The 25,034-nt window shown below is 44.7% G+C and overlaps 1 protein-coding gene and 1 long non-coding RNA gene across 3 annotated transcripts in view; one reads left to right on the top strand and one right to left on the bottom strand.

Annotated features, from left to right (window-relative positions):
* Window positions 1-479: 479 nt before the first annotated feature.
* The window catches only part of STK10 (serine/threonine kinase 10), a 120,636-nt gene continuing 96,081 nt past the window's right edge, over window positions 480-25,034 (bottom strand). For both annotated transcript variants that reach the window (XM_044229492.1, XM_044229501.1), the window contains 7 exons: window positions 23,812-23,904; window positions 21,082-21,211; window positions 19,290-19,414; window positions 18,074-18,262; window positions 17,451-17,576; window positions 14,713-14,826; window positions 480-2,946 (listed from right to left, as the gene is read on the bottom strand). In XM_044229492.1, coding sequence (XP_044085427.1) covers window positions 2,806-2,946; window positions 14,713-14,826; window positions 17,451-17,576; window positions 18,074-18,262; window positions 19,290-19,414; window positions 21,082-21,211; window positions 23,812-23,904 — 918 coding nt within the window. In that variant the 3' untranslated portion in view covers window positions 480-2,805. The remainder of the gene's footprint in view (window positions 2,947-14,712; window positions 14,827-17,450; window positions 17,577-18,073; window positions 18,263-19,289; window positions 19,415-21,081; window positions 21,212-23,811; window positions 23,905-25,034) is intronic.
* On the top strand, window positions 19,410-21,484 carry LOC122892889. Its single transcript, XR_006381538.1, has 2 exons — window positions 19,410-19,561; window positions 21,031-21,484. It is a non-coding gene; the product is annotated as an uncharacterized LOC122892889 (long non-coding RNA).

The raw sequence follows: 25,034 nt of genomic DNA, 5'->3' as shown, positions 1-25,034 counted from the left end.
TACAGTGCCTCTTACTCAGTGTAACGGGCAGCTGAGAGTAGGAGAGGAGGTATGGTGGAAATAGCACCTCTAGGTCTAAGTTTGAATTTCATAGGCATCATTTACAGTATTGTGAAGTTTGGCCCAGCCTTCCCTTGCTCCGTGTCCATTTCCTCACCTAGAAAATAGGAATGACAAGTTTTTCCTCAGAAGCTGTTAAAAGGATTTAATAAGTTAACGTGAAAAATCCTCAGGGTCAAATGTTTGATGTTACATGAAAGTGTTAATGTTAAAATCTGTAGAACGCCCACATGCACACGACATACGCGTGTGCGCGTGCACACACACACGCATAACTTCTTACAAAACAGAAACCCACCCCAAAGTCTGACTGGCTGTGTGACTCACAGAAGATAGTAAAACCCTTCTCACCTAGCAAATGTGGCTAAGTCTGCCTTGCTGTTTCCACCCCACTCTAAGAGAACAACCACAAATGTAAATAGTCTCTCATCTTGTTATTTTATTAGAAGCATATTTACATTCTTGCAGTTAAACTTTGCAGAGAACATTTTACAAAAGTTTTGTATAAAGTTTTGAAATGACATAAAAATAACTTCTATCCTTTATAAAGGGAAAATATAAGTTAGTTATATTTACTCTGCCAAAAATGGACTGAAAACAAGAAACACTTCCATCTGTCCCTTACAGAGGAAACATTAGCACAGGGCATGAGAAATACTGTGTGGGCATTTTCACTGATGGGCATGCACGCTGGCTCCGTCATGAGGCTGGAGAACCTAACCAGCCCCCGTCCAGAAAGGACAGGGGAGCTATCAGGCCATGGGCAGCACTGAACAGGGAAGCAGCAACTCCCTGAACAAGATTCAAGGAGTCATGTGAATGATAAGCCAGATAAGGGCATGATCAACGACTTCCATCTGAACTATGAAACTGGCATTTCACCTAAATACTCATTCTCACACCCCAGCCTGCAAAAGGCAACACTGTAAACAAAGCCAAAGTCAGCCCTGCCTGACCATTTGCCAGTGCTGACCTTGTGTGGTGGAACTTGGTCAGTGTTCTGTAATTACACTGCTGCTAGTTCATATTTTCCCAGCACCTGTGCACCAAAAGGAATAAAAGGGGACAATGGTTTCCCTTATCTCATATGTGTGAGACCAGAAAACTATCCCATCTGGGTCAAATACTGAAGCAGGCAAGCTGAATGTCCATTAATTTAAGAGGACCCCACCTTCCCACAGCCCCCAGAGCCTCTCCACTGTGTACATAAGCCTTAGGAACCCCGAGTCCCTTCTTGTTGAATGGCTACCCTCCCTCCCCAAGATCCAATTCTAACCGGTGCCAAGAACACTTCGAGAGAATTGCTTTAGAACCAAGCATCAAGCCTTAGACATTTAGGAGTGAAAGAAAAAGTCCTCCCTCGATGTTAGCCACTCCATCACCAGCAAAAAAGTACCCAGACTTAATATAGCATCCACATGATTCCTCAAAACCGCCTTCAGTTTTATTTAAAGCAGGTATAGAAGCCATTCATTTATATTTAAGTTAGAAATCAAAATGAATGAAGTTTTCTTTGTAGAGAAACTGAATGCCTATTTGAGCATTAGGGTTATCTACATCCTCCAGCCTTTGGGACTCAATCTGTAGGAAGCCAGCTGAGTAACCCAAAGGCCCAGGATTCAAATCTGAGGTACGGAAGCTCTGCATCCACTGTGCTGCTAGAGACAGAAAGCATTACACTTCTCCTTGAGGCTTTTTCTTCCTCAACCGAAATCCCGGTGACCACCAGCCTGTGTCTCAAGTGTAAGGCCAGACTCCTCCTGGGAGAGGCAAAGGGAAGCAGCCTCCCCATATCACCTGTAGACTGGATGGGCAGGTGTGAGATAGGAACAGTCTAGACATAGTCTTTTGTGGTGTAGAATTTATCCCTGAATACAGGAGCCTGTGCGGAGGCCAGAGGGAATCACAGACTGGCAGTTCAGCCTGTACCATTTATGCCAGCACCCAGCACACTTCATACCAGTGGCTCCACCTACACATGCTCAGGGGCACAGGCTCAGGCAGTGAATGTGTTTCAGCCCACCTGGCACAAGAGGCCTAGGGCAGAGAGGCAAGCCTAGGTAATGCCAGGGGGCCACATGTGTGTATGTGTGCACATAGGGTCGGGGGCACAAGATGGCACGAAATACCCAAGACCAGCAGAATGAACCGTTCAGGCTCTCCTCCATCCCACTGCTGTAGCTATGGCCTTATCCCAAGAGAAAAGCAAATCGGGGGTTACTGGAAGAATGAGGGCACCCCCTGAGGCAGCTGGCTGCAGGGTGGGCTTCACTAGGAACCGAAAGGGCTGCTTAGAGCCATGGTTCTTGTCTGATACTACAAGAAATGGCTGCAAAGCCAGCAAAAATCACAATATGAACAAACTCATCATAATCAGTGACAGCACTTTGTGTCCACAGAGAGCAAAACCGGTGTTCTGGCAAACAGCAGGGCCTCAAGGCTGCAGAACACCATTTCTCCTGGACTCTGACCCCACTCACTGAAAGCTTGAAGGGATGTAGGGCTCAAAAAGAATATACATTAAGATCATACAACACATAATAAAACCTCGCCCTCCATAAGTGAGCGAGAATTAAGGAGCACGGGGATGGGTCTGTTGGGCACAGCTGGGGTAGCACAGGGCAAGGGGCTGTATTCAAGTTGGCATGGAAGCAAGAGGGAAGGGGGGTCCTGAGTTACTTGTTCACAGAGAATGGGTGGGCCTTGGAGGCCCACCAGCCTGCCATCCACCACCCCAACTGGCTGTTAAGAAGTATCCACAGAGCTGTAGGGGAAGAACTTGGTGGCCTTATTTGGGGTGGTAGGGTTCAGGCATTCTGTCTCCTCATTCATTTTGAAGAACATCTCCTGTTCTCGCTTCTTCTGGTTCAGATCTTCTTCCAGTGCCTAGGACAAAGAGAGGGAAGACAGAGCTCAGTCATATCCCACAGGACACAGGTCTCCTAAATACAGGACCCCCACCAAAGTGGCCTTATCTGGAAATCCCCCATCCCATCCCAGGCCTTTAGTGCATGGTAACTCAGTCTTCCCTCTTTCCTCTCCCAGAGCTGGTCACCCAGCAGATAGCTACCACCTCTTGCTTCGTTCTGCCAGAACCATACAGGAGTTTGCTGTGGGCCAGTGGCTGTAGTTTGTGAAATGCCCTCTCACAAATGTGGTGGGGGAAGGGGGCAGATGCCAATCTTCTGGCAGGAAAGCAGCCAAATGAATGGAGAAAGACCCAAGGTAGAAAATGGACAGATTTTTTAACAGCAGACAGTAGGGAGGTAGGGATGGGGGTTGGTGGGGACAGAGATGCTCAAGTACATAGTGTTCCTAATGAGAGCACTGCCCCACAGAGATCATCCAGGGAGTTATTTTTAAAATACATGTGCCTAAAAAAAAAAATAAATAAATAAAATACATGTGCCTAGCGGTGCCTGGGTGGCTCAGTGGGTTAAAGCCTCTTCTTTCAGCTCAGGTCATGATCCCAGGGTCCTGGGATCGAGCCCCGCATCGGGCTCTCTGCTCAGCAGGGAGCCTGCTTCCTCCTCTCTCTCTCTGCCTGCTTCTCTGCCTACTTGTGATCTCTGTCAAATAAATAAATAAAATCTTTTTAAAAATTAAAAATGAATAAAAATAAAATACATGTGCCTTGGGCACCTGAGTGGCTCAGTCAGTTAAGTGTCTGTCTTCGGCTCAGGTCATGATTCCAGCGTCCTGGGATCGGGTCCCACGTGAGCAGAGAGCCTATTTCTCCCTCATCCACTATCTCTGCTTGTACTCTCTTTCTCCATCAAATCTTCTTTAAAATAAATACACAAGCCTTCACACACACACACCCTGAGATTCTGATTCTGAAAACTTGTGGTAGTTATGGCAGGAGAGAGGTTCTGTGTGTTGCTAAAACACATTAGGTAACTCCAAGCAGAGTGTCTAGCTGACCATTATTACTACAGGAGCGTCCCTGGGACACTTCCAAGTGTATCTAGATAAATTGGATCCTACCAAAAAATGTCTTGAGGGGTCTCCAATAAAAGGCATTCAATTAAAAAGGGAAGCAAAGTGTACTGGAAAGAACATGAGTTAAAGTCATACAAGAATTCAGCTTTCTTATTACCAGCTGTGTGGCCTTCACACGTCACCTTTCTTCCTGTGTAAAATGGCAATATCACTACCTAACTAGCAGGGCTGTTGTGAGAATTAAACTAAAAACTGATGAATCATAGAGTAGTTCTTACATGTCAGCTGCTATGCTAAGTGCATCACATCTTATTCAGTCTTCAGCCTATGAGACAGATACTATTATTTCCATCTTATAGATGGAGAAACTGAAGCTCAGGGAGCTTAGATCACTTTCCCAAGGTTACCCAGCTAGCTAGGGAGCATAGCCAAGACGGGAACCTACCTCTAACTTCAGAGTTAACGCTCTGAAACACTGTGGTCTACCATCTGCAAAGCCGGGCACACACCCGATGCTAAGTAAATGTGGCTTCATTATTAAGCATCTTGCCATCAGCTCAGTTTCCTTATTTTCACCATAGAAGTAACCATGTTCATAGGGTTTGACCAGCCTTCTATTTTGTGTCTTTTTTAAGATTTATTAAATTTGAGAGAAGGAGACAGAATGAGCAGGGGAGGAGGGAAAGGGAGACAAGCAGCAAGGGAACCCGACCTAGGGCTCGATCCCAGGACCCTATGACCAGAGCTGAAATCAAGAGTCAGACACATAACCAACTAAGTCACCCAGGCACCCCTATTATTATATGTCTCTTTTTAAGACTATTCTTTGGATGCCCTGAAATATTCTCAACAAATAATTACCAGATCCCCCCTTATGCTCTTATTCCTTCAATAGTACTAAATTCTAGTGAGTGCCCTGTACTTTTTTTTTTTTTTTTTTTTTTGACAGAGAGATCACAAGCAGGCAGAAAGGCAAGTGGGGGGGGGCGGGAACAGGCTCCCTACTGAGCAGAGAGTCCGATGCGGGGCTCCATCCCAGGACCCTGAGACCATGACCTGAGCTGAAGTCAGAGGCTTTAACCCACTGAGCCACCCAGGCACCCCATGAGTTCTCTGTACTTCTAGGCAAAGATGGACCCTGGATCACAATACCAATCTTTCCAGTCTGTTACAGGATGTCCATGTGAAGGCTGGCAAAGGTATTTAAAGTCACGCTGCATCTCAGACTTGACTGATTTGAAACTTCTGGTAATTCACATAGAATCTTAGCTCAAGTTCTCCTTTGCTGGATGTATTCATATTAAAGTGTTTGTGATAAGCAAACATTATAGATAAGCAAGATAAAAGTAGTACTGTTTAAGCTTTTATAACAAGTTATAAAATCCAGTGCCTGTGGGAGGCAGCCAAGTGAACTGAATGAGTGAAGAGAGCTGGATGTGAGGCATCCACATGTGGTGGGGACTGTGGTGAGGTGACGAGTACACACTCGTCTGAAGAGGGCCGTTTCTTCTTAGCTCCAGCTGATGGCTGTCATGTGGCATGACAAACCCAGTATTGCTAGAGTTGTTTTTTCAAAAAAACTGAAAACTCAGATTTTTATGTAAACTTTCCCTACACAGACATTCCTTGCAGCTATTGTGGGTTTGGTTCCAGACTACCACAATAAAGCAAATATCACAAAAGTAAATCGAATGATTTTTTTTTATTTCCTAGTGCATATAAAAATCATCTTTACCAAAACAAGTTATGTCAATGGCATATTATGGTCTTAAGTGTGCTACAGCGTGGTCTAAAAAAACAATGTATATACCATAATTAAAATGTGCTTTATTGCTAAAAAATGTACTTTATTGCTAAAAAATGCTGTCATCTGAGTTTTTAGCAATCTGTAATGTTTTGCTAGTAATGGCTCCTGACTGAACAAGATGGCTGCTGAAGGTTGGGGTGGCTGCGGCAATCTTTATTACTGAAGTATAATTGACATACGATGTATATATTCCTTCCAGGTGTACGACATGGTGATTTGACAATTCTGTACATCATGCTATGCTCACCATGGTAAGTGTAGTTATTTTTTTTTATTTTTATTATTGAAGTATAGCTCACATACAAGACAGTTTCTTAAAATAAGGCCAACAGTGAAGTCTGCCACAGTGACTGACTCTTCCCTTCCCAAACAATTTCTCCGTAGCATGTGATGCCGTTTGACAGCATTTTACCCACAACAGAATTTCTTTCAAGATTGGAGTTTGTTCTCTCAAACCCTGCCTCTGCCGTATCAACTAACCATGTGGTATTTCTAAATTCTTTCCTGTCATTTTAAGTCTTCACCAGGAGTAGAGTCTATCTTGGGAAACCACTTTCTTTGTTCATCCATAAGAAGTAACTTCTCATCCATTACGTTTTGTCACTAGAGTGCAGCAATTCAGCCACAGCTTCGGGCTCCACTTCTCACTTTTGTGCTGTTTCCACATCTGCAATTACTTCCTCCACTGAAGTCCTGGACCCCTCAAAGTCATCCATGAGGGTTGGAATCAGCTTCTTTCTGAACTCCTGTTCATCTTCATGTTTTCACCTATTCTAATGAATCATCAGTGTACCTAATGGCATCAAGAATGGTGAATCCTTTCCAGAAGGTTTTTGACTTACTTGCCTAGATCCATCAGAGGAATTACTGTCTACGGCAGCTATGACCTCACGAAATGTATTTCTTAAGTAAGGACACTTGAAAGTCAAATTTACTCTTGGCTGCAGAATGGATTTTATGTTAGCAAGCATGAAAACATTAATCTTTTATCATTTTTTTTTAAGATTTTATTTATTTATTTGACAGAGAGAGGGATCACAAGTAGGCAGAGAGGCAGGCAGAGAGAGAGAGGAGGAAGCAGGCTCCCTGCCGAGCAGAGAGCCCGATGCGGGACTCGATCCCAGGACCCCAAGATCATGACCCGAGCCGAAGGCAGCGGCCCAACCCACTGAGCCACCCAGGCGCCCTGAAAACATTAATCTTTAAAAAATAATAACAACAACATCATTAGGGACGCCTGGGTGGCTCAGTCAGTTAAGTGTCTGGACTCTTGGTTTCAGCTCAGGTCATGATCTCAGGGTCATGAGATTGAGCCCCATGTTGAGCTCGGTGCTGGGCATGAAGCCTGCTTAAGATTCTCTCTCTCTCTCCCTTTGCGCCCCCCACCCCTGCTCACATATACTCGTGTGCGCGCTCTCGCTCTCTAAAACAAAAACAAACAAACAAAAAAACCATGTTTACATCTCCATCAGGTGACCAGGTGCATGGCCAATGAGCAGCAGGTCTCAACAGTGAGCTTAAAATAGTAAACCATGTTGTGAACAGATGTGCTGTCATCAAGGCTTTGCTGTTCCATTTCAGGAACACAGAATAGATTAGCGTATTTTTTTTTAAGATTTTATTTATTTATTTGACAGAGAGAGATCACAAGTAGGCAGAGAGGCAGGCAGAGAGAGAGGAAAGGAAGCAGGCTCCCTGCTGAGCAGAGAGCCTGATGCGGGACTCGATCCCAGAACCCTGAGATCATGACCTGAGCCAAAGGCAGCGGCTTAACACACTGAGCCACCCAGGCGCCCCAGCTTAGCGTAATTCTTAAGGGCCCTAGGATCTTTGGAATGGTAAATGAACACTAGCTTCAACTTGAAGTCACCAGCTGCAGTAGCCCCTAACGAGAGTCAGCCTGAAGCTCTGAAGGCAGGCAGTGACTTCTCCTCTCTGGCTATAAACTCTTCTTCTAATAGAAGACTGTTTCATTTGTGTTGAAAATCTGTTACTCAGTGTAGCCACTCATGATGAATTATCTCAGCGACATCTTCTGGAGAACTGGCTGTAGCTTCTACATCGGCATGTGCTGCTTCCCCTTGCACTTTTCTGTTCTGGAGACAGCTCCCTCCATTAAGCCTCATGAACCAACCTCTGCTAAATTCAGACTTTTCTTCTGCAGCTTCTTCACCTCTCAGTCTTCACAGAATTGAATACAGTTAGTTAGGCCCCTGCACTGGATTAGGCCTTGGCTAAAGGGAATTTGTGGCTGGTTTAATCCATAAAAATTTTCTCCATTTCAGCAATAAGGCTGTTTAGCTTTCTTATCATTCATGTATTCACTAGAGTAGCACTTTTAATTTCCTTCAAAACTTTTCCTTTGCATTCACAACTTGACTATAACTGTTTGATGCAAGAGGCCAGATTTTGGCCTCAAATTTAAACACTGCCTTCCTCGTTACGCTTAATCATGTCTAGCTTTTGATTTAAAATGAGAGCCATGCAACTCTTCCTTTCACTTGAACACTGAAAGTCCACTCTATGTAGAGTCATTAATTGGTATAATTTTAGTATTACTGTGTCTCATGGAATGAGGCCTGAGGAGAAAGGGAGAGAGCCAAGGGAATGGGAAGTCAGTGGAGCAGTCTTAAGATATGCAATAGTTGGCCGTCTTTTTTTTTTTTTTAAGTGTATTTTATGATTTATTTTATTGAATAGTTGACACACAATGTTACATTAGTTTCAAGTGTACAACAGTGATTTGGCAAGTCTATACATTATGCTATGCTCAGCACAAGTGTAGCTACCATCTGTCATCATATAATGCTACTCTCATACTCTGACTATGTTCTCAGTGCTTTAACTTTTATCCCTCTGACCTACTCATTCTACAACTGGAAGCTTGTATCTCCCACTCTACCCATTTTTGTCCTTCCCCTCACCCCTCTCCTCTGTGGCAACTATCAGTTTGTTCCCTATACTTACAGGTTTGTTTCTGTTTTCTGTCTACTCTGTTTTGTTTCAATTCACATGTAATTTTATATATATATATATATATATATATATATATATATATATATATATACACACACACACACGTGTGTGTGTGTGTGTGTGTGTGTGTGAAATGTAACCGTATTTGTCTGTGTCTGACTTATTTCACTTAGCATAAGACCTTCACGTCTGAAATGGCAAAGATCTCATTTTCCACAGCTAAGTAATATTCCAGTGTGTGTGTACATCACATTTTCTTTATGCATTCATCTATTGATGAACACTTGGGTTACTTTCCCATCCTGTTGTAAATAATGCTGCAATAAATAGAGGTGCATATATCTTTTCAAATTACTTTTTTGTTTTCTAAATACCCAGTAGTGGAATTATTATATCATGTGGCATTTCTAATTTTTTGAGGAATTTCCATGCTATTTCCCACAATGGCTGCACCAATTTACATTTCCACCAACAGTGCACAAAATCTCCTTTTTCTCTGCAACCATGGCAACACTTGTTATTTCTTGTCTCTTTAATATGAGCCATTCTGACAGGTGCAAGGTGATACCTGCTTATGGTTTTGATTAGCATTTCCCTGATGATTAGTGACGTTGAACATCTTTTCATGTATCTGTTGGTGAAATGTCTATCTTTGGAAAAATGTCTATTCATGTCCTCTGCCCATTTACTATTTGGGGTTTTTGGTGTTTAGTTGTTTAAGCTCTTTATGTATTTTGATATTAACCCCTTATCAGACATATCATTCGCAAATATATTTTCCCATTCAGTAGGTTGCTTTTTCATTTTGTTGATGTTTTTCTTTGCTATGCAAAAAAGCTTTTCAGTTTGGGGTATTTCCGATAGTTTATTTTTGCTTTTGTTTCCCTTGCCTTAGGAGAGATACCTAAGGAAAAAAAAAATAATACTGCTACAGCCTGTGTTAGAGAAATTATTGCCTTTCTAGCTTCTAGGATTTTTATGATTTCAAGGTCTCACATTTAGGACTTTAATCCACTTTGAGTTTATTTTTATGTAAGAAAGTGGTTCATTTTCATTCTTTTGTATGGCTGTCCAGTTTTCCCAGTACCATTTATTGAAGAGAGTGTCTTTTCCCCATTGTATATTCTTGCCTCCTTTGTCATAGATTAATGACCATGTAAGTGTGGGGTTACTTCTGGGCTTTATTATGTTCCAGTAATCTGTGTGTGTGTTTTTATGTCAGTACCATACTGTTTTGGTTATTCCAGCTTTGTAGTGTATGTTGAAATGTGACATTCTGATACCTCCAGTTTTGTTGTTTTTCAAGATGTCTTTGGCTATTTGCGGTCTTTTGTGGTTCCATACAAATTTTAGTATTATTCTAGTTCTGTGAAGAATACTGTTGGTATTTTGATAGGACTGCACTGAATCTGTAGATTGCTTTGAGCAATATGGACATTTTAACAGTGTTAATTCTTCCAATCCATGTGCATGGAATATCTTTCCATTTGTTTTTGTTATCTTCAATTTCTTTCATTAATGTCTCATAGTTTGGTTCATCCCTAGGTATTTTATTCATTGTGGTTCAGTTATAAATGGAATTGCTTTCTTTTTTTTTTTAAGATTTTATTTATTTATTTGATAGAGATCACATGTAGGTAGAGAGGCAGGCAGAGAGAGAGGGGGAAGCAGGCTCCCTGCTGAGCAGAGAGCCCCATGCAGGACTTGATCCCAGGACTCTGGGACCATGACCTGAGCTGAAGGCAGAGACTTTAACCCACTGAGCCACCCAGGTGCCCTGGAATTGCTTTCTTAATTTATCTTTCTGCTACTGTGTTATTAGTATATAAAAGTACAACTGATTTCTGAGTATTAATTTTGTGTCCTGCAGCTTTACTGAATTGATTTAGTACTCCTAATATAGTTTTTTTGGTGGAGTCTTTAGGGTTTTCTATGGATAGTATTGTGTTTTTTGCAAATAGTAACAGTTAAAAAAAAAAAAAGATTAAATACTTCCTTACTAATTTGGATGCCTTTTAAGTCCATTGCTGTGGCTACGATTCTCACTACTATGCTGAATAAAAGTTGTGAAAGTGGGTACATTCTCCTTGTCTTATTCCTGATCTTAGGGGGGAAAATTCTCAGTTTTTTACCACTGAGGATGATGTTAAGCGGTGGCTTTTTCATATAGGACCTTTATTATGTTGAGGTATGTTCCCTCTAAACCCACTCTGTTGAGAGTTTTTATCACAAACAGATGCTGGATTTTGTCAAAGCTTTTTCTGCATCTGCTGAGATCATCATATGACTTTTATCCTTCAATTTGTTGATACGTATCATGTTGACTGATCTTTTTAATGTATTGTTGAGTGTGGTTTGCTAATACTTTGTTCAGAATTTTGTCATCTGTTATTCATCAGGAATATGGCCTGTGGTTTTCTTTTTTTGGATTGTCTTTGCTTTACTATCAGGATTAATTCTGGCCTCCTAGGGTATACTTGGAAGCTTTCTTTGCTCTTCCATTTTTTGGAATAGATTGAGGAAAATAATGTCTTCTTTAAATGTGTGGTAGAATTCACTGTGAATCCCTCTGGCCCTGGGTTTTTGTTGTTGTTGTTGTTGGTAGCTTTTTGCATACCAATTCAATTTCATTCCCAGTAATTGGTCTGTTCAGGTTTTCTAATTATTCCTGATTCAGTTTTAGAAGATTATTTCTAGGAATTTATCCACTTCTTCTAGTTGGCATATAATGTTTTGTACTATTCTCATGTAATCCTTTCTATTTCTGGGGTGCTGGATGTTCTCTTTGATTTCTGATTTTATTTATTTGGGTCCTTTCTCTTTTTTTCTTGCTGAGACTGGCTAAAAGTTTATCCATTCTGTTTAACTCTTCAAAGAAGTGGCTCTTAGTTTTCATTGATTTTTTTTTTCCTGTCGATCTGTTATTCTCAATTTCATTTAAAGCTCTTATGATTATTATTTCCTATCTTCTCTTAACCTTAGGCTTTGTTCTTTTTCTAGCTCTTTTAGATTGTTTATGTGAGATTTTTTTTTGTTTATTGAGATTAGCCAGTATCACTATAAATTTTCCTCTTAGAACTCCAAAGATTTTGAGCCAGTGTGTTTTCATTTTCATTTGTGTCCATTTTTTCCTCTTTCATTTCTTCGTTCACCTATTACTTATTCAGTAATATGGTGTCCAGTTTTCACAACTTCCTGTTTTTTCAATTTTTTTTTTCTTGTGATTAATTTCCAGTCTCATACTCTTGTGGTTGGAAAAGATAATGATATGATTTCAGTCTTCTTAAATTTATTGAGACTTGTTTTGAAGTTCACCATCTTTTGTGGTCAACTTTCATGGCACCCCAAAACAAGTATGATAATAAGATCACTGATCACCATAATAATAATGAAAAGTTCAAAATGTTGCAAGAATTATGAAAATGTGACACAGAGACATGAAGTAAGCAAATGCTATTGGAAAAATGACACTGGTGGATATACTCACCATGGGGTTGCCACAAACCATTAGTTTTGTAGGGGGGACACAATTGTTTGTGAAGTACAATGAAACAGGTTTGCCTGTACTTAATTTAAAGGTTGGCAACTTTCCTTTTTTTTCTTTATTTTATTTTATTTATTTGAGAGAGACCACACCAGCACAAGAGAGAGCAGCAGGTAGAGGAAGATGGACAAGTAGGCTCCTGCTGAGCAGGGAACCCAATGTCAGGGTCGATCCCAGGACCCTGGGATCATGAACCAAGCTGAAGGCAGACACTCAAGCAACTGAGCTACCCAGGCGCCCCAATGTTGGCAAGTTTCAAAAAATTTTTAAATTTCTATATATTGGCCAAACCTAATACCTGTAAGCCAGTTTCAGTTTGTGATCTGTGCTATAGGTATAACAGTTTAGTTATCAAAGCTACCACTTTCTGAGCAGAGAGGTTTAATAACTTGCTCAGGGTTTCACAGAGAGTAATAGGGGAGCCACGACTTTACTTCATGCCTGTCTTACTCCAAAGCCTGTGCTCTGAATCACTGCTCTCCTCTGCCTACCCCATACATTCATCTAAATAACCTGAGGCAGGAATCTGTAATCCTTTTGCTGTAAAGGGCCAGATTATAAATATTTTACACTTTACAGGCTGTGAGGTCTCTGTCACAAATACTCAGCTGCCGTTGTAGTACAAAATCAGCCAGAGACAATATGGAAAATAATGAGCTTGGCTGTGTTCCAATAAAACTTTATTTACAAATACAGATGGTAGGCCAGATTTGGCCCATGGACAATAGTTTACTAACACTCGCTTTAAGGGAAGCAATGTTATGTACATTTTATACCCTAAAAAGCAAGATTGGGAAGGGAAGACTTGTCTGAGGCCATATTCTGTGTTAACTGTCACCCAAGCAACACTTAAATTATTTATGCTACCAGATATTCTGTACTTATTTGAAAGAAGTAAGTCTGAATTTCTCTAAAATTATTGTATAGTGTACAGTCATCTCCCCTGCCCCTGTACAGCTCAAGACTATAAATTATAATGCAAGAGTATAAAAAAATCATATCACTCTGGTTCCGTGTTCCAACAGTAACCCAGGTAGCTAATGACAGACAGTTCTACAGAGAATTCTATAAAATAGGATGCCTGGGTGTCTCAGTTCGTTAAGCATCTGCCTTCAGCTGGGGTCATGATCCCAGAGTCCCAGGATCAAGTCCTGCATCGGGCTCTCTGCTAAGCAGGAAGCTCGCTCTTCCCTCTCCCTCTGCCCCTCCCCCCTGCTTGGGGTCTCCCCCACCTCTCTCTCTCTCAAATAAAATCTTAAAAAATAAAATTAAAAAAGAATTCTGCATAATAGCAGGCCCACAAGCAAAATCCAGTATGGCTGTCCAGACATACACTGTGGTGCCTCCCCTAAACCCAGGTGCCTTGGAAATATGTGGCAGTTGTCAGAGGCAACGTGATCGTTCATTTTCAAACTCTCTCCCAGGACGTGCCAAGGGTATAGAACACCCAGGTAAGAGAACCAAAATGAACATTTATTTCCTGATACCAGAGTCAATGTATGTTAGCAGAAGCATTATTGATTTGAGTTGTCAAGTATCAAAAGTCCCAACAGGCCGTGACTACAGAAAATGATGAACATGGGCCTGCTAAGAGGAAGGTCTGGGACTGTGGCCAGCTTCCAGACAGAAAGCTCCATTAGCACAGGTAGGGGAGCCTCACTTCAAGGATTTCCAGGGCCATCAGGCAGCTGAGGTGGGCAGCTGCCTCTTGTCCAGACCACAGTTAGAACAAGCAGAGCAGATGTGTGATGGCAGAACAAACCTCAGGGCCTCTGGAAACCTGACCAAGGGCAGTTAGGGCAGCTCTCTCCTCAGAGAGGTTGGGAGTGGAAGGAAGGAACTATGTCCTTGGCCTGTACTAGGGGCTGGCTGTGGACTTCATCACACTGTACAATATCCACATCCACTTTATAACTGACCACACCGAGGCCCTGTGATGGTTAATTTTATGTGTCAGCCTTGTATGGCATGGCACCCAGTTGTTTGGTCAAACCCCCAGGGAGATGTCATTGTTAAGGAACTTTTAGATGTGATTAATATTTAACTCTGTAGACTCTGAGTAAAGCAGATTACCCTCCCGAATGTGGGTGGGCCTCATCCAAACAGTCAAAGGCCTTACAACTGAGGTCCCCCTAAGGAAAAAGGAATTCTGCCTGCAGACTGTCCAAGGACTCGGAACTGCAACATCAACTCTTCCCTGAATCTCCAACCTGCCCTGCAGGTTTCAGACTTACCAGCCATCCACAAACCTAGGAGCCAATTTCTTCAAGTAAATCTATAAATCTATATCTTATTTATATCTGTATTCACACTGTAGGCAGACACCTGTGCCTCAGCATGGAGGAGAGCCTACCACCGAGCCCACAAGCCCAGACATGGTTACCTTTTTGCGTGGCCGAAGCTTGTCCCGCCATTCCTTCAGGTTCTGGTTATGGCTCTCATCTAGGGCCTTCAGCTTCTGAGTTTCATGTTCTACCAGGAGGTGACACTTTTCATTCTGGAACAAATTCCAGGCAGAACAGGTAAAAACTCAGAAGGCAGAGGTGCAGAGGGCTAAAACAGACTTCATGCTATAGACATGTTGACATCAGCATTATTCATTTCTTACTTCTTCTCCTTGATTATAATTTTATAGAAACTCTATACCTATTATACACAGATACCAAGAAACGCCTGGAGGAATATTTCAGAATATTCATGTTAATAGTTCTTATTATGTGGTGGGAGCTACAGTAATTTGCATCTTTCTTATTGGTGCTTTTTTGCACTGTTTGAATTCTTCAACATGAACATTTATGTCATTTTTATAAAACTATTAACAATAAATAAAAATAAGTCCCCAAATCCCACCACTAGAGGCACCCACTGCAAAAATTTAGATGTTACTCAGCTCACCCTTATTATACACTTCTGACACCTGCTTCCCCCAACCCTTAATGTTACAATGTAAATATTTCTACAAAGAATTAACATTTTTCTTAATCATTTTCAATGCCTACACAGTATCCCAGTGTGGATTCATCAAATTTAAACACTCCCCTACATCTGGTCACTTAGGTTGCTCTTAATCTTCACTCTTTTATTTATTTATTTTTTAAGGTTTTATTTATTCATTTGATAGAGATCACAAGTAGGCAGAGAGGCAGGTGGGGGGGGTGATGTGGAGCAGGCTCCCTGCTGAGCAGAGAACCCGATGTGGGGCTCCATCCCACAGAACCCTGGGATCATGACCTGAGGCGAAGGCAGAGGCTTTAACCCACTGAGCCACCCAGGCGCCCCTTAATTTTCACTCTTTTAAATAGCACTGTATTGTGTGCTTTGGACTGAATTGTGTCTCCCCAAAATTCATATGTTGAAGCCCAAATCCCCACTGTGATGCTATTTGGAGGTGGCCCTTTAGGGAAAAATTAAGTTTAGCTGAGATCCTAAGGGTGGGCCGTCATGATGGGATTAGTGTCTTAGAAGAGACTAGAGAGGTGGCTTTCTCCTTCTCTGTGCCCTGTAAGGACACAGCAAGAAGCAGGCCATTTGCAAGCCAGGAAGAGAGGCTGAACCCAACCACACCTGGAAGCTGATTTTAGCCTTCCAGGCTGTGAGAAAATAAACTTGTTTAAGCCACCCAGACTGGTATTTTGTTATGGCAGCCAGAGCTAAGATAACTATATATGTAATTTTCTATATCTTATGTCATTTCCTCAGAAGAAATTTTGTGGTAAGGATGAGGGAATGGACCTGACTGACGCATTCCCAACTTTACTGTTCTCTTAGGTAAGTTATCTGCTTCACAAAAGTTACTTAGAATTTCTCACAAGCAAAAGATACAAGTCCCTGTTGATTCCTCACAGAGAATCTAAAGCAAGGGGAAAGCACTTTCATCCAGATACACCAACCCTATTGAGTTGGAAGAGTGAAACCCATTGGGGATTTTTCGTTTTGGGTTTCATTCTCTGGCTTCTGAGGGTTTAAGAAATGTTTAGTTAGAAACAATAATCCTAGAAGTACAGAGTACCTTTGACCTGCCAGGAGCTGGCCCCTGGGATTCTGTATGGGTTCTCTCAGTTAATCCTCCCAGTAACTCCATGAGGCAGGGATGGGGAAAACAGATACAGAAGGTGAGGGGTTTGGCTAAATTTCACAGAGCAATACGTGGCAGGGTCCCTACCTGACAGTCTTCAATGCCTGTCATGTTTTCTCCACGCCTCTCTGCCTCTCCAGAAATTGCCAGATGGGTCTAACAGCCTGAGCAATTTCCTGAAATCAGAGGTTTGAACCTGCCTATTCCTCACGTATGGCAATGCCTGGCTCTACCACAAGGGGGCTCCCGGTACCAGCTCCTGGGGTGGTGCCCCTCAGGCAGGGGGCAAGCTCAGGAGTCCGGAATCTTGAAATGTTCAGGATCTCCCTGGGGAAAGGGGTCACCAGGAGGTTGGCAACACCAGGATCCCGTTCCCTGAGCCTCTTGCCATTAAGGATGATCTGAGCTGTAGGTTTTTGTGTGTGTTCTTTATCAAGTTGAGGAAGTTCTCCCTTTATTCCTAGTTTACTAAGAGTGTTACCATGAATGAGTGTTGGGTTTTGTCAGATGCTTTTTCTATATGATCATGTGACTTTCCTTTAGCCTGTTGATGTTATGGATTACGTTGATTTTTGAACGTTGAACCAGCCTGGGATAAAGCCCACTTACATTCTTTTTAGATTTGTCGCAGTCAATTTGCTAATATTTTGTTGAGGATTTGTGCATCTGTGTTTATGAGAGAGAGTGGTTTGCTGTTTTCTTTGTAATGCCTGGTTTTGGCTTAGGATAATCGGGACACCCAGCAGCATGCAACCGCCAGGCCCCAGGCAAAGCACTTTCAGTTCAGTCATCTCATTTACAAAGCCTCACCCCCATCCTACAAAATAGGAATTCTCTCCCCCAGCCCATACCCACTCTGTGGAGGCAGGAACTCGAGCCTGGGAGGTGATGGGATTTGGCCAACATTACACAGCAGGATGGAAATTGTTTTAGCCCCGGCTTCTCTCAGGAGACTCCTTCCCTGTTTGTAGTTTTTGGTCCCTGAGAGAGGACTTCTTTGAGGGAAACTGAGGCAGTCCAAGAAGAGGGGGCAGGGAGGGCAGTACCTGCAGCTGCTGCAGCTCGCTCATGTTGCTCTCACACTGTGCCATCATGTCCCGCATCTGGTTTTCATGTTTTTGCTGCTGCTGTAGCCGCTCTGACTTCTGCCTTTTCTCCTCTTGCTGGGAGAACTGCCACAGAGAGAGTGAGTGCCTCAGAGGGCCACAGGCCTGGCCGGGCCACTGGGGGTTGGGGGGTACCTCCACCATTTGTTCTAGAACACCCTGTCAGAGGGACTGCTTTGTGCATAACCCAAGTGCCCTACACCGTTCAGGCTCTATCCTCCTCCTGAGCGGAGACCCAGGCTGGTAGGGACACGACACGGTATTGTTGTGACATGGCCACTACACAGGAATCAGAGGAGCCCAGGGCCACCGACCCCATGTCCCCAAGTCACATGGATGATGCACAAGTGGGGTCTCGGTAGATGCTAGAGGAAGGGGTTTACCAGTGGAGGAAGCTGCGGGATCGAAGCACCAGCATCTCAGAGGGAACAGTCCAGCAGAGCAGCTGATGAGGGGGTGACTGGCACGCCTCCTCCACACCCCCACTCTGCAGCTCTCTCTTCCATCCCTCCCAGCCGCATAAGGTGCAGGCCCCCAGCTCCAGCACACCCGCGGAGCCCCACCTGCTTGATCTTCTCGCGCTGCTCCGAGGCGCTGCCCGCGCCGTTGATGTGGAGGCTCTTCTTGTACATGGCCATGCGCGTCTTGCCCTCGCTCCTCTGAATCTTGGGCAGCCGCGCTTTCTCCTGCTGCTGCCGCACCTTCAGCTGCTCCACCATGCGCTGATTGTAGCGCTGCATCTGCTCCCGCTCCTGAGGGGACAGCCGGCCAGGGCCAAGTTCATGGTCACATGTGCTTTGGGCCCTGGGGCAGGGGGCGAGGAGGGGGGCAGTGTGTGCAAGGAGAGGCCCAAGGCTGCCATGCGCTACTCCAGAATCCAGGATCCATGTGGTCCCAAGTACCCAGCAGAGCAAGGCTGGTATCGTTTTACTTCTACTGTTAAATTTCTTAAGTGAGAACAGAAAATGTTGCTTTTTGTAAATGTTTGGGATTTTTACCTTCTAAATGCCTTCTCATATGATCTGTGGTCACATGCCATTAAAGCTAATACCACAGAGCAAAATATACAGACAGGGATGGTTCATCATTCTTGATGGCAGGTGTCAATTAAAAGCACTATTAAATTTGAGTTTTTCCTGGCATTTTTTGGCATGGCTGTCACCTCCTCCAAGGAGCTTCCCCTGACTTCCTAGCCAGGTTGGGCACCCTTATTAGAGCTGCCATAGTCCTGTGCTGACCTCCATCATTGCATTTAGATTAGGAATTGTAATTACCCACTGGCTGTACACCCATAGCTTGGTTTGTCTGTCTCTGTTCCCACTAAGGGGATCAAACCAAGACAGACAATTACACAGAAGTAGAGGGCGCTCTGGCCTCCAGAGCAGGGGCCCTTGCCTGGTCTGAGGGGGTTAAGGAAGGCTTCCTGGCAGAAGTGGTTTAAGTTGATACTTAAAAGCATTCTGAGGGAATGTGTGCAAAAGAGAGTGATGAGGGGGAAATGGAAAAATGAGGGAGAAGGGGAAAAAGTGAAAGACACACCCTAAGGAGTCCGTGAGGGAGCCGCCATCTGCTTCCCTACATGGTTTTCCCTATTCCTAGCGCCTCCACCTGAGGCAGGACATCCCCCAAGAACCTCCTGGGGCCCCACTGCGACCAACACCTGGCTCTTCTTGGGAGCACAGATCATACTCAAGTGGCGCACTGTCACAGCGTGGCCTCACGGCCCTACCCAGTACTTTTGGTGGCAGCCTTGGTGGCCCGCCCATCCAGGGACCTCACCTTCTCATGCTTGCGCACCAGCTCATGCCGCTGGAGAAAGTACTGGTCTTTGAGCTGCTGCTTCACCAGTTGGTGCCTCTCCTGCAGGTGATGCTCCTCCATTTCCCATAGGGCGGCCTCCCGGTCTGTGAAGGAGGAGGCCTGATGAGACACTTATGGCCAGAGCCCCACTGGGCCAGGAGAGTAGTACACCAGGAAGTGACCAGAGTCAGAAGCCAGAGAAACCAGAGACCTAGGCTGGAGCCGCTCTCATTCACTAGGATTTGGGACAGGTAACAAACCTTCTGCAGGCCTCCACTCCTGCTTCTGCCAAATGCGTACAACCACACCACAGAGGGAGAAGTGTTCTCGGGAGACATATTTATGTTCAGTGTTTCTTAACGGGCAGGTGGGAAGGGCTCATGGAGCTTCATGAAGAAGCCAGGACAGCTCTCTGTCGCTATTTTGTCCTTTGGAAAACGTGGGACACCCTCCTTGGCCACTGCACGTCCCTTATATAAACATCATTGAGACAGCAGTATCTGGCATTTTATCACTGGAAGTCTATGATCGGATCCTCTGCTCAGCCACAGGCAGGGCACCGGTGTCAGAGGACCTCAGGCCCCGCGAGACACATAGCGGGCTGCGCTCAACCCATGAAGAATGGTCAGTTTACGTCACTGCATTCCTGTTCTGGGAACACTGGAGCTGCCCATGGTAATCGGAATGGTGATTTGGCTTCTTGACCAAAACCAGAACCACTGTCCCCTAAGGAGGGTGGGTCTTCTCAATATTGTGGGACAAAAAAACAAATGAGGGCAACATCTGTGGCTCCTCAGAACACCAGGGACCCCATTTCGCAGCCCCATCCCCAAGTACTGAGGGGGTCCACACTGCTCGGCTGCATGAGCCATCACAGCGCTTTGTTGTGTCAGTAAGCAAGAGACAGTGTGGGAACCTTGGCCCCATGTTGTTTACTTCTTCACAACAGGCTGCTCTGTTGGCTCAAAAGCCCACAGGCGCCACACTCAAATTTTCACCATCCAACTGTTATACATGCAGCTCAAACAACAGATTTTTGGCCACTGAGAGCCCACTTGCTTTGCACACCCCACAACACCAAACCAAACTAGATGAGATAAAGCTCGGGCAGTAGAAAGACCCTAAGCAGAGCTGCCCTTCAGAGCTCTATCCCAGGACCCCACCCTGCCAAGTGACCCCATCCAGATACAGAAGCCCTCCCTCTGGGAGTGGTCTACACTGGGGTCTCCAGAAGGTCCTGGGCTGTGAGGGATCTGCCGGCATGCAAACCTGTCAGGGTGTCAGGGTGGTTAGGAGCCTGGCTTCAAGAGGAGATCCGTGGTCAAGGCCTACTCTACCACGCATTAGCAGAGCAACCCCAGCCACAGCACAGTCGCTCCGCAAGCCTCCGTTTCCTCATCTACAAGAACACCTTGTTGCATAAGGTGAAGATTTAAGGAGACTGAGCCATGAGGACTGGTACACGGCCTGGCAAAGTAGTCACTCGATACATGATAGCTCTCATACGGGGCTCAATACTGTCCGACCCCCGGTACCCCCGTTCACCCAGTGGACCTATTACAATTTCTACCCGCTCTCCATCGCTTGCTTTCTTTCTTCCTTCCTCGACATCAGGAATAATGTCAAATAGTGTTGGTGACAACTGGTTTCTGTGCCTCAGCCCCAACTTCAGGCAGGCTGTCCCCACATTTCGCCCTGAAGGAATGTCTTTTCTTTTTAGGGTGGAGAAGCACCTTGCAGTTCCTAGCAGAGCCCACTCTCTGGCACCCACCTCGAAGGAGTTCCTGCTTCTTAGTGAGACACTCGCGCTCCTTGTCACAGATCTCCCGCCTGTTGTCAGCAGTGATCTTCTTCATCGCCAGCTCCAAGTCCTCCTTCTGCTTGGCCAGGAAGTCCCGGTCCTGTGTGGGAGAGAGAATAGACCTTTAGCACTGGCTTCGGCACCTCGTCCTCTACTGCTATTACAGAAGATAGGTCATCACAAGCAGCGAAGAAAACATGTGGAAATGTGAGACTTAGAGACACGTCAACCAGTTGTGGCATGTGCACTTTATGTGGACCCTGATTCAAACAAATTGTAAAACAGAAGAATTAATGAGACAATTGGAAATGGAAATAATGATTCAATGCAATAATTACTGAATTATTGTTAAATATTTAAAGTTTTAAGTACATTTATGGTATTGTGGATTTATTTTTTAAAGATACATACTGAGACATTTACAGGTAAAATGATAGGATATGTGGGGTTTGATTCAAATAACACAGAAGGGTGGGGGAGTAAGGGGACATGAGTTCCTAATTCCTGAGATCAGGCAATGAGGGGGTTCCTGTTGCACCTCTTTCTGCCTATGTTTTTAATTTGCCATCATAAAGAATTAAAAAATTAAAATTTAAAAAATTTAGGGAACACATAGGCAGAAACAAAAATGCCCGGGAATCATATCACCCAGGAGTAGTAGCTGGTTTGGGTTTATCTATATAAACATGTTTCTGCAAAAGGACTTAGAGATTTGTATACCCATGTTTGTAACAGCATTATTCACCATAGCTATGGGATGGAAACAATTATCCACAGACAGAAGGGCGCATTAATAAAATGTAGTATAGAAAGACTGGAATATTTCTTGGCCCTGAAAAAGGAGGGAGAGTCTTACGTGTGCTACAACACGGGTGACTCTCAAGGGCCTGCTAAACTGAAGTAAAGCAGGCACAAAAGAACAAATACCATATGTTCCCACATTTAGGAGGTGAGATTTGTGGAGGCAGAAAGAAGAACGGTGGTTGCCAGGGACTGGGGGAGGGTTATCATGGGGTGTTACTACTTCTTTGGTAGCTTCAGTTTCGCCAGATAAAGGGTTCTGGCAAGGGTTGGTGAGGATGGTTGGCACGATGGGGTGAAGGTACTTAATACCACTGAACTGGACGCTAAAAATGCTTTAGATGCTAAATTCTGTTATGTCTGTTTTACTGTAATTTTTTAAAAATGAAAAATACCGTTCCATGTCCTAATGTAATCCTCTATCAAATGAGTTTTAATGGCTGAAAATACTTCATGGCCCAGGTGTACCCTAGCTTATTCACCCAATACTTAATGGGTTGTTTCCTGGTTGTCTCTATTTTAGATGGTGCTGCTCTTCAGCCTCTGGGAGCTGTTTGTAAACCTCTGCGATGATTTATCCTCAGGATTAGTCTTTAGAAACAGAAAATCCAGGCCAACAATGTGCATATTTTTGAGGCTCTTGATACCACTACCAAAATGGCCTCCTTAAAGAGCCAGTCTACTTTCCCTGTGTGGGGATGGGGGCCATCTCCCCCACCCTCCCCAGCCCGGAATTCTTTTTCTGATGATAGCATCAAAGGACAGGCTGTAGGACAGAATGATGGTGTCCTGGAGAAAACACGAAGTCTGGAGACAGACTAAATTTGGGGCCGTGCCCCATATTGCTAATTCCAGAGAGTCACCCCCCTGAGCCTTTGTTTCTTCCTCTGCAAAGGGAAAACCAAACACCACCTGCCCTGGTAAGCCAAGAATGCTACACCAGATAGTATACAAAACATTTTTAAGTGTACGTTTGGGGGCAGAGGAAGGACAATATACAGACTCCATAGTGGGAGAAAAATGAGCACATGGTCTGACAACGGCTACAAAGGAGGCTAGTGAGGCTGGGGCAGAGGGGACTGAGTCAAGCTGGGAGAGGCTGGCCGGACGAGACCCACGGGGCTTTGTAAGCACATAAGGAGGTTGGCCTATCTTATGAACAAAGTGGGAGCCACAGAAGGTTTTCAGGACACAAGACTATAAGGGGAGGGTGACATTATCAGATTTGGAATCTGTGTTGATTGCATTGGCTGGTGGGAGAGAAAACTGTAGGAAAGCAAGAGAGGAAGCAGGGAGACTAGCTGGGAGGCTACTGCAGCAGTTAAGGCAAAAGATGACCCTGGCCAGAAGTCATAGAGATGCAGACAAAGTGGATAGACCCAGAGACAGTCTGGAGCTTTTTTTTTTTTTTAAATCCATGCTTTCAGGAAGTGATAAAGGTTGGAGGAAAAGGAGGTATCAGGAATGACAAGGTTTCTGGCCTGACAGCAGGATGGAAGGCGGTGCCCCCTCAGAATCCAAGAACAGGACCAGGTCCGGGAGATTGTGGGTTTGATGTATGAGACTCCAAAAGATGCTAAGTGGGCTGGTGGATGTACTGGGTTATTCAAGGAGGTAGGACATACACACAACCCTAAGACAAGGCAGGGGGCATGAAACACTTTGGAAGAGGGGGATGTAAAGAGCTGGAATGTCCAGAAATGGGAGCTTACTCCTAGCCGGAGTGAGAGCAGTCAAGGAAGGCTGCATGGGGGAGGTGTTAACAAGGATAGGCTGGATTTAAGCACTCAGAATGAGAGATGGGTATGCAAGGGGCAAGGCATGGGCATAGAGGGGAACTTCATCATTGAGGGTCTCAAACCTGGGACTCTCCAACCCGACTAAGGGGCAAGGACTCACGAGAAGCTGCTTCTTCTGCGCATGTTCCTCCATCTTCTGCTTCATGCTCTCCTTCCGCTGTTGCCTGGGGAGCTTCTCCACCTCGTTCTTCACCTGCATCAAAACAGCAGAGAGTGGCAGGGTCAGGCTCCCTCCTCACATTTCCTAGAAAATAAGTCTTCAACCCCTGAACTCCTGAGGCAGGAAGACCAAAGGTGAGGTTCAGCTTTCTAGACACCGGCCCCCAACCACACTCTCCACCAAGCCCCTCTGACAGGGGTCCCGACAGGCCTACTCCCGTCTGCTGCTGGCTCTGGCTTTAGACTCCCCCAGAGCGAGAGGTGCCGCTTTTGCTACTTGCCGTCCAGCCTCCTTCTGATGGCAGCGCCTCCCTTTCCCTCAGAGGGGTAGCCTTGCTTCACCTTCGTCCAGTACTGTCCCCTCAGAAGCCTTTTTAGACATTTTCTTCATTACCTGCCCCTATGAAATGCTAATCCCACAGATAAACTGTGAATCTGTTAAGCCATTATAATAACTGAAGCTATTTTTAACCCCTCAGGGGTGCGATCTCCCTGGAAAAGACAACACACACTTCAGATACTGGCTCCTCAGTGCCTGAGGTTCAGGGGGGGCTGACAGCGCCTGCCCGGCTCCATCTGGCTCTAGGCTGGACACAGGACGCAGGCTGTCAGTCACCGTACTCCATGCCCTGGCCTTGGGGACTGGTTCAGAGGTGAACACATGACTCTCGCTGGGCCGGTGAGAGCTTTAGGATGTGTGCTAGAACCATCGAAGAAAGCGGCTGTCTATCCTCTGGGGTTGCTAAGCTGGGAGGATGGAGGCCACAGTGGGTCACCCCAGAGGGGCCTGCCTGAGACTAAACTCCGTGCCAGGAAGCAATACCAAAACCTGAAAAGGAAGGATTCCTGGTGACACTTCTGCCCTCCTGGTCAGAAGTCAGTAAGTGTTTTCAAGTCAGCTGGAAATGGGCTTCTGTTTCTTATAACAGAAGAGGGAGAAGAGATTCATAATAGTTCTCTCTAAGGCACCCAGAGTTTTTCACAGAGTTCTGAGGAACCCACATCTTAACAAGTCCCTGACACCCCAAAACTTACTGACAAAGGGCTCTTAGGAGCCGCTGTTAGAAAAATACTGTCCAGGATCAAAAGTACATTCCAGGGGAGGTCTTCTGACCTGATGAGTGTAAGCCAAAGCAGCCTCTCTCTCCTGCTGACTACAATGAA

Source organism: Neovison vison, chromosome 1, assembly GCF_020171115.1.
Source record: "Neovison vison isolate M4711 chromosome 1, ASM_NN_V1, whole genome shotgun sequence".
In the NCBI taxonomy this organism is placed as follows: Eukaryota; Metazoa; Chordata; class Mammalia; order Carnivora; family Mustelidae; genus Neogale; species Neogale vison.
Note: the sequence above shows the minus strand (reverse complement) of the source record. Positions and strands in the feature narration are given on the sequence as shown.